General features: G+C 36.7%; 1 protein-coding gene and 1 long non-coding RNA gene across 2 annotated transcripts; one reads left to right on the top strand and one right to left on the bottom strand.

Annotated features, from left to right (window-relative positions):
- Positions 1-1,741: 1,741 nt before the first annotated feature.
- LOC117106763 (actin, cytoplasmic) lies at positions 1,742-4,434 on the bottom strand. The gene is made up of 4 exons (XM_033248195.1): positions 4,322-4,434; positions 3,873-4,034; positions 3,101-3,587; positions 1,742-2,908 (listed from the first exon to the last, which is right to left on the bottom strand). The coding sequence occupies exons 2-4, from the start codon at positions 3,996-3,998 to the stop codon at positions 2,391-2,393; spliced, it is 1,131 nt and encodes a 376-aa protein (XP_033104086.1). The 5' UTR covers positions 3,999-4,034; positions 4,322-4,434; the 3' UTR covers positions 1,742-2,390.
- Positions 4,435-4,550: 116 nt separating this feature from the next.
- LOC117106764 lies at positions 4,551-6,723 on the top strand. The gene is made up of 2 exons (XR_004445136.1): positions 4,551-4,932; positions 5,274-6,723. It is a non-coding gene; the product is annotated as an uncharacterized LOC117106764 (long non-coding RNA).
- Positions 6,724-9,262: the final 2,539 nt, after the last annotated feature.

Here is a 9,262-nt window from a genome sequence, read left to right as displayed (position 1 = left end):
GGCTATCGGGGAATACCTTCTTAAAACCACATCACCAATCTTCATTGTCGTGCGCAAATACCGCCCTCATCCACTCCACACGCGTTTCAACATAATCGTCATTTTTAACTTTAACGCGCGGCATCCAGTACAAAAATATGGACCGATAAGAAAATGTTTAATGCATGTAATATTCTTGATAATTTATTACTCATCCGATGTTCATTTTCGTTGATGATATTGTAAATTTTAATTATTCTATTTCTGACTCATCCTCGGGTTCGCCGCGTCTATCGATCGAGTACAGAAGCCGGCTAAACAGAAATCATGCGAGTGACATTACATTGCGTCTTTTATTTAATCAATGGCTCCAGACTAAATATAAAACCCAAATGTCTACTCTTACAGTAAGTAATTAGGCCTACGTTAAATAAAAAATTAGTAAACTTAGAACGAGATCATTCAATAAAATGTTGCCTGAAATGTTGCCTGTATGCCCATGATTCCACGACGCTCTATTATTTTTTATGATAAAAACTCGTACCGTGCCAAGGCACCCTCACGGAAATTTTCTAAGGCAAAACAAATGACGCCGCGCTTATTCAATAGCGGCGCTTACAAAAAAAAAAAAAAAAAAAAAAAAAAAAATTGGCGTGGCGCTTTTCATGCCCGTTCCCATGTTACGTATTTCATGTATTCTCGTAGTATGGTAGGCCTATCATAGGTCCCAACATCATCGTAAATAAACGTTTATAAAGAAATGCTTGTGTCTTCATTGTGTTATTTATTAATTTTAACACTGTATACATTGTATTTAAAACCATGTTTCCAAAGTGTTTCATTACTAACCTAAAAAAAGTATTTCCGAGCATCTAGGGACAGATTTTTCGGGGGAGGAGGGGCGGGGGCACACCCCTAGGGGAGGTCCGCCTGCAAATTGGTCTTACTTGGCATCTATGAGTTTGGGATTAGAATGGCGGTATTATACCGTCCTCCATGGAGTTACATGCAGGTCATCAGCGTTGCACATAACACGAGGAGATAATTTATACAAACCTGGGTACCGTTGATCCTTCCCTCCCATTTGGTATAGCATTGGTAAGTAACGAGATGCACTTTTATACAGTACTTTATTGAAATTTAATTGACGGTTCACGGACGTCTTCAAAGACAAAGCCATCAGCTATAGTTATCCGAGATTTGGATGTAGGTCGATTGTCCAGTTAAATATACTTTGATAATTATACTGTAGTACAGTACTTGCTTAATAGCAATTATGTTTAAACTTCGAATTGTGAAGTACGGTCGAGAAGTCATTCAAGACTGGTGTGTAATCGGTACCCTTGTATATTAGAGCTAAAAAGAGGGCGCGCTTCGCATATGCAGACTTAATCAAGGTATTGTAGTGCAGTACTGTACACTTACAGTTATAAACATTCAAGTTCGGCTTTTGTTGATCGAATACAGTACAGTAGTTTTACCTAGTTTTGTATTGTCAAATATATTTTTTAATGAATAAACCCAATACGTCGATAGGTTGCACAAGTCACCATCAACATATTTGGTTTATTCATTAAATATATTGTTATGTATTGTTAGTGTTCTGTAGGTAAATCAAGTCACAGATGTTTGTGTCAAGTACTGGCTCGTGCGATTGCAAAGATGTAAAGTAACAATACTGTACAGTACAAGCTACGGCATGCATTCAGTTAAACTCAATTCATTCAACCACCATCACACAGACAAGAATAGACAAAAACGGTTTAAATTTCAATTTTCTCTGGTCCCAAAGGTGCCGTTTTAATTGCACTGTTAACTCTGGTGTTGCATATACAAAGTAACAGAAATGCAGTCACAGATCGACAATTGCTAGTATTTGTTGCTACCTTTTTTTATAAATAGAAAACTAACGACCATATATTTGGGGCCATGCAACGTAATGAAAATAAGGTCCTCATTATTGAATTTTTTTTCGTCTTATTTAGCAAGTATACAAAATTTTTTAATAACTAAATTTACACAGACAAGGATTGCCTTCAGATAGCTTGAAAGCCCAGATGCAAGTTGTTAGAAATGAACCGAGATGCTCTAATAGCCTAAAAAGGAATGGTATTAATGTGTTATTATAAATGAAGGCATAATTGTGCCTTAATGGTGGTTGGATGTCGCAAAACCACATTGCCTGAGGTTATATCGAATCTATAAAACTGTTGATGGCTTTGTGCTTATTAATCCATTTTAACACATCAACCAATTTTAACCGATACATTTATAGTTATCGACGATAACTCTGCAGTTCTTATTCAATCATTTGCATAACTGAAGACTGGTTTGTTGATCAGGCCCTGATGTTATCAAGCCAAATTCTACGATGTTACAGTTGTCTTTGGTGCGGTCCACTTGCTTCCCACTTAGAAGCACTTGCGATGGACAATGGATGGACCAGATTCATCGTATTCCTGCTTGCTGATCCACATCTGTTGGAAGGTGGAGAGGGAAGCAAGGATGGAGCCGCCAATCCATACAGAGTATTTCCTCTCTGGTGGAGCAATGATCTTGATCTTCATTGTTGGTGGGGCAAGTGCGGTGATTTCTTTCTGCATTCTGTCGGCAATTCCTGGGAACATAGTTGAACCTCCAGACAATACAGTGTTTGCGTACAGATCCTTACGGATATCAACATCACACTTCATGATTGAGTTGTATGTGGTTTCATGGATACCAGCAGATTCCATTCCAAGGAAGGATGGCTGGAAGAGAGCCTCGGCACATCGGAATCGCTCATTGCCAATGGTAATAACCTGACCGTCTGGAAGTTCGTAGCTCTTCTCCAGGGATGAGCTGCTAGCAGCAGTCTGCATTTCTTGTTCAAAATCTAAGGCAACATAGCAGAGCTTCTCCTTGATGTCACGGACAATTTCACGCTCAGCTGTAAGATAGAAAATAATGCATGATTGGTTAGTTTCAATTTGCGATTGTATAGTTGCATACCCTTCAATTAATTCACCATTCAACATCAGCAATAATTGTAGTCATTCACCAACAGCACTAGCAGAAATACAATTAAATTAGTTTTGCAAAATACACAATATTTAACCAGGATAAGAAACATCATGCTTACCAGTTGTGGTGAATGAGTATCCACGTTCTGTCAAGATCTTCATGAGGTAATCTGTGAGGTCACGACCAGCAAGATCCAGACGAAGGATGGCGTGGGGTAGAGCATAACCCTCGTAGATTGGGACTGTGTGGGAGACACCATCACCAGCATCAAAGACAATACCAGTTGTACGGCCGGAGGCATACAGGGACAGGACAGCCTGGATTGCTACGTAGAATGCAGGTGTGTTGAAGGTTTCAAACATAATTTGTGTCATCTTTTCTCTGTTGGCTTTGGGGTTGAGGGGAGCTTCTGTTAGAAGTACTGGATGTTCTTCTGGGGCTACACGGAGCTCATTGTAAAATGTGTGATGCCAGATTTTCTCCATATCATCCCAATTTGTAACAATACCGTGCTCAATTGGATACTTCAGGGTGAGGATACCTCTTTTGCTCTGTGCTTCATCACCAACATAGCTATCTTTTTGTCCCATACCAACCATCACACCCTAAAAGTAAAATATTACAGCAATTAGTTATGATTTTATGTTATTCAGTAGCAGCTTTCTTCAATGTTACAATTTTACAGTACTGCATCAGTATTAGAAAAATAAAAGATACAAAAAACAATACAATATAAAATCTCGATAGAGCAGGTAAGACTTCCTCGATTTCCTTTAAATTCAGTTGCTAGCAATTTATTTTTCATTACCAAACGGTTTAACTATTTGCAATGCAACTGTAGAGAATTAAGCTTAAAACTATTTAATAATTGAACACAACAAAGAACGTACCTGATGACGGGGTCTTCCGACGATGGAGGGAAACACGGCTCTTGGGGCGTCGTCTCCGGCGAAACCGGCTTTGCACATACCGGATCCATTATCAATTACAAGAGCGGCAACATCATCGTCACACATTTTGAATGATTTGTGTAGTACTTGCTAAATTTAAGACTGCAAATTAAAAATAAGGATATAGAACTAAATAATTTAGCTGGTAAAATCTAGCATAAAAAATTGCAGTTACTTCCCTTGTACAGTGAAGCGTAGCTCGCACAGCGGCGGGCGTGTTATAAAAACCTGCACCAATCTGTTAAGCACGAACTTAAACTTGATTCATAGTGAATCGTCGTAGCCTGCTTCTACTGTGTACTACTATGAATTGATTTAAATCATTTAGACCTAATATGAAGCTCACATTAGAAATCATCCAAAGAAAAATCAAGGGTGTGACTGCTTACCGAAAAAGAGATGTGCAAACTGGTCCGTCAGTTGAGAAACTCAGCGATCGAATGATGCCACCTGTGAGAAAACCCGGCTTTCAAGCAACGCATGCTGCAAGAGACATTTCCTTATATGGTCACGAAAGTAACACTTGTCGATTCATTAGCATAACATTAACCTTAATCATTTTGCAGTCGACGACCTTTCATACCGGGCGAATAAACACGCCCACTTACACCACGTGAAATTCTTTTATTTGGCATGTACTGTACAAGCATTTATGTGTACCAAAGTTATAATATTTAATTTTTAAGGACTGAGAAATAAGGCGTGTAAGGTAAAAAATAATTTAGCTATTACGATATGCCTTGTGGTGGGTGTGTAGCCGCATACTAATTTCATGGCTGTGTATAGATGGAACCGTGGAACTGTCTACCTCTTAGTACTACTACAGGTATATCATAGCAGCAATAGACAGCGTTAAATTGGTGAAATGTGCAGAAACGCCATGTATCACAACAGGGGCATAATAATTAGGCCTACAATTGATGGGATATTAATAATAAGCATGAACCACCGTTCATGTAAACGTAATTTTGCAAATTCCCATGATCCTGGAACCAAAAAGGTACTGCCTGTAGAGTAATATCTTCATACTAAAATGATTCGTTTTTGTGCACCCATAGTGTACGGTGCCTACAACACTGCCCTATTAGTATTTTTACTCAAAACAAACCCCCAGCCCAGTGCTAATGTTTCGTAAGCCTGGTCGAATACATTATGTTCATTATACATTGTTTTGTGTATTATATTCACTAGTAATAGTACGAGTCCTGATTTTTTATTTTGTTTTATTTCATTACTGGCGGCACAAATTGCCCAGATGACGCCGTTCTTTGATTTTAATCACCCTTACAACTCTCTAGGCCTGGCGAGGTTTTAATTTGTATACTTTCTTTACCTGTACAGGAGACCCATATTGTTGTGATTTCATTCAAAAGGAAGGTTGAAGTGCTTACAGTATAGCCTCGTGTAAGGCTTAACAGAGCTGCTTCATGGCCGACAATAAACGTTATTTCTAGTTCCGTTCATGATAGGCCTAGGGCAGGGCTCTGTTGTTGGATTTGATGTGTTTTCCATACATTTTGTAGGCAGCTTTGCTCTGGCGTTATTAAAAGCAATGCTACGCAATGTTTGCCAGTATAGTACAGTATATATAAACGTATAGCCTGTAAGGTCCCATTTTTATATAGGCCTATTTCATATAAATTATGGTACAGGTATTTAAAAGAACGGTAAAGCTTTGTGTATGGTAAGCGACCCAACTTCGAGTTGAAATTTGCTCTTCTAGGCCTATATCTTGTCCATTTATTTTGTATTGCTTCCGAAAGAATTCTGATCAATTTTTTAAACCATGAATACCGCCGTCCATGTACTTTGTGCACCAGGTGGCTAGTTGGTATAGGCCTACTGTCATTTTACTAGGCCTAGACCTATTCATGAAGGTATCAAAATATAAATTATAACTCGATGGCCTATTTTAGGTTTACACTGTACACATCTCTATCAATGTTAATTAAAATTTGTAATGTTAAAATTTACAGAAAATTCTAATTTCATTTAATTTTTAAATATGTATTAATTATTCTTCGTGAATCTTTAAAAAGTTTCATTTGCAGTGGAGTTATGTTCGTCACCGTACTTAAAGGACGGAATGCAACAAAATTGTTAAGCAACCAGGAAGTGATCAACAACCTTTGACACACTTCTGACATGACCTGTCATAAACAAGTCCAGGAAGTAAATTCTAAGAAATAATTTAAACTATTTCCCGGTTTGAAACAGATGTATTTTAGGTTTTTAGTAGGCTTATATCCTTTTATTAAATAGAATAAATAACGAAGATACCAAATGTACATGGAACACAAGAATGTAGATGGTGTGTACATACATTGTGTTGCCTGCTAACTTGTGCACTTACCTGTCATAATAATGGTTAAGTGCATGATTTTATATGAATGGCATAACGAAAAGGGGAGGGGCACGGACCGGGAGAAACTCCCGTAAAGAATATACCTGCATGCCAGCCATGAAAGTATAAAACCCGTTTAATGCTACATCTAGATTGCTAACCAGAACTATTTGTTTTAAATTAGAGTATTCTTTATTGAATATACAGTACATCCTTATATACTATATAACCTGTAGGCTCAATGACTGTAGAGGCCTATCTTTTTGGCTGTAAAGATAAAAGTTCTTGATTGGAGGCCTATATAAATATTTTCTTGTCATATTTTGGTATTGCTTCCAATAGAATTCAAATCAAACTACTGCATTATTTATCACCGCGTTCGGTATTGAACTTACAATATTTAGCCCTACTGTTATCTACAAACTTGAAAATGAATTACATTATTTTCATATTTTGTATCTATATTTGTCAACTGACTTAAACTGAAAAAATGTATTTTAATTGTTTGTTGAAAATTAATGGACGTTTAAATAATACTCTTTAATTTCTAGCATCAGCTATGTGTCTGGAATGTATTTTTATACAATTTTTAATGTTTTTGTAAATGTACTGCACTGTTATTTCCTTTATTAAAAAATATATATTAGAATCGTGAACCTTTTATCTTTGCAAGGGAGGGAGGTATCTTCACTCTCGGCACAGTTCTGCCTCGTACTGCAGCACTTATGGGAGCATTGAATGAAAACTTATAGTCGTTCGTTTATTCATTAATAGTTATAACATCTTTAATATCGACTTCCTTTTTACAATAATTTTGAAAAAAGCTCTTGTTCCGGTCTCCCCTTCGTCCCATGCTTCAGTCATCATGAACAAAGGCTTCTAAAACTCTAGTCTCGCATCATTTGAAGTTGTTCTTTGATTGAGTTGCTTATTGTGATTAGTCAAACCATAGAGGTACAGTACAGTATATAATCAAAAGGCATTGTTATTGGCAGGTCTACAAGCAAAGACCAATCTCGATTTAGAACAATGCGCTTAGTGCCCCGATATACAAGGGGTCTGGCATAGACGCATGAAATGCTGTACTTGGTATAGAATTATAACTAGGGACCTCGACAACTATGACAAACAATATTTTGTACACGTAAGCGAAGTCATTAATCGCGATGTCGAACAATTGAAAGTTTTAAATAATTCATATAGATAATTTATATACTGAATTCATATTAATCTCCTAACAAAATAATTCGATCTTCCAAAGCCAAGTTTTTATCCTTGTTCTTATGCAAGTCAGAATTCTGTTTTCTGGAGCTCGGAATTAGTTTCCGGGTTTTATTTGTCCACGCATTGGATAAAAATTTATTAAACAATATTTTTGAAGGTCAATACACAAGATGGCCTCAATATGACCACGTTTTTCACAAGCAAATAATTGAAGTAATGAAAGGTGGCTCAGAGGGGGTATTCCGCCATTATTTGACCTAATTCTCACAGATAATCTCTTGAAATAATACAATCGGTGCTGATTTTTTTCGTGCCCATTTCTCATTCTTCTGTTTGCATGGATTATTGCATAGACGAAAGAAATCGATTATTTACTCAATATACAGTATACGTATGTGAAGATACTGATTTGTGATCCATTCACCGTCTCGAACGTTAAATTGTAACCCATTTGATCTCGGATACCTCCATGTTCAGATGTGGTAGCCCAACCCATAAATCACGTAAGAGCACGTGACTCTTACGTGAACATCTTCAATCAGGGAAAGTATGCCCAGCCAAAGACGGGCCTATTTTACTGACGTTGGCTATGCTGCCGTAACGTCATTTATTGAGGCCAGCCTTTATTTATCAATTAATAATGTCCACTTATTTGTCAGTCACTCATCAAAACAATATGACAGTGTGTTCACTTCAGTTAAAAATAATAGATATTCATAAGGTAAAAAGTAACAGAGGACAGTAGGCGGAATGGATCACATACTATTATTAACTTAAAATACTCTTAACATCAAGACGGAATATGCTTTTAAAAATCACACATCTGAATTTAAAAAAAAATAAAAATATGTACACATACACTCCAAATGATCGGAGGTGCATACGAAAGGTAAATACAGTATGCAAATAAAGGACATAATACATCGTATAGTATAGCATAGCATCATTTATATATACTGTAATTTAACAGTGTTAAACGGCTATCTTGATTTATATTATATATGAATTTTCGTTTATTATATATATATATAATATATATATATATATATATAATATATATATATATACACTATATATACACCCTATTGTATAATACGTTCACACACATAGGCTATATATGATTATATACATACAATTATTATTAATTTTAATTGTTTCGAAAATAATAAAATAACCAAAATGAATAATATTTTTTAGCTGCGAGTCTGTGGTCTCAGATAGTTTTAAGTTTGATCTTTTGATCGACAGTAAGCTTCCGAGCAGAGGTAGGCGTTTAAAGGGACCATCCTCTATGGAGACACGCCCATGCACCCATGGTGGTGTGAATCGTCAAGATTAGATTGTAAATGTAAACAATAACTATGACTAGTTTTGGAAGTTGTGTGCATTCACCAAGAAAGGTAGATAAAATATACTGATCACTCGTCAAATACCAAAATGTATTTTTTCTCTACAAACTAGCGGCATGTACAGTACTGTGAATATTCATATACAGAATCCCGGAAGAAGGAAGCACTAAAACTATTTAAAGTCCATCCCTAAGAAAACAGTCCTGATTACTTCCCTTGGTTGTGGTTGGTTCCTGGCGCGGTTCAGATTTAATCACCATATTTGGTTATTGGTAGCTAAGCCCAGAGGGCCGGAGATCAGTGGGTGGGGCATGAGTCGAAAGTTCATGTATCAGGTGGTTGTAACTCGAGCAAATCGTTGTGCGCTTTATTACAGTCGGCATGGGATGGTCCTTTATTGTATACATATATAT

This window comes from Anneissia japonica, unplaced genomic scaffold, assembly GCF_011630105.1.
Source record: "Anneissia japonica isolate Jap-2015-1 unplaced genomic scaffold, ASM1163010v1 scaffold2471_len1564793_cov202, whole genome shotgun sequence".
Lineage (NCBI taxonomy): Eukaryota > Metazoa > Echinodermata > Crinoidea > Comatulida > Comatulidae > Anneissia > Anneissia japonica.
This window is presented reverse-complemented; position numbering and strand designations above follow the sequence as displayed.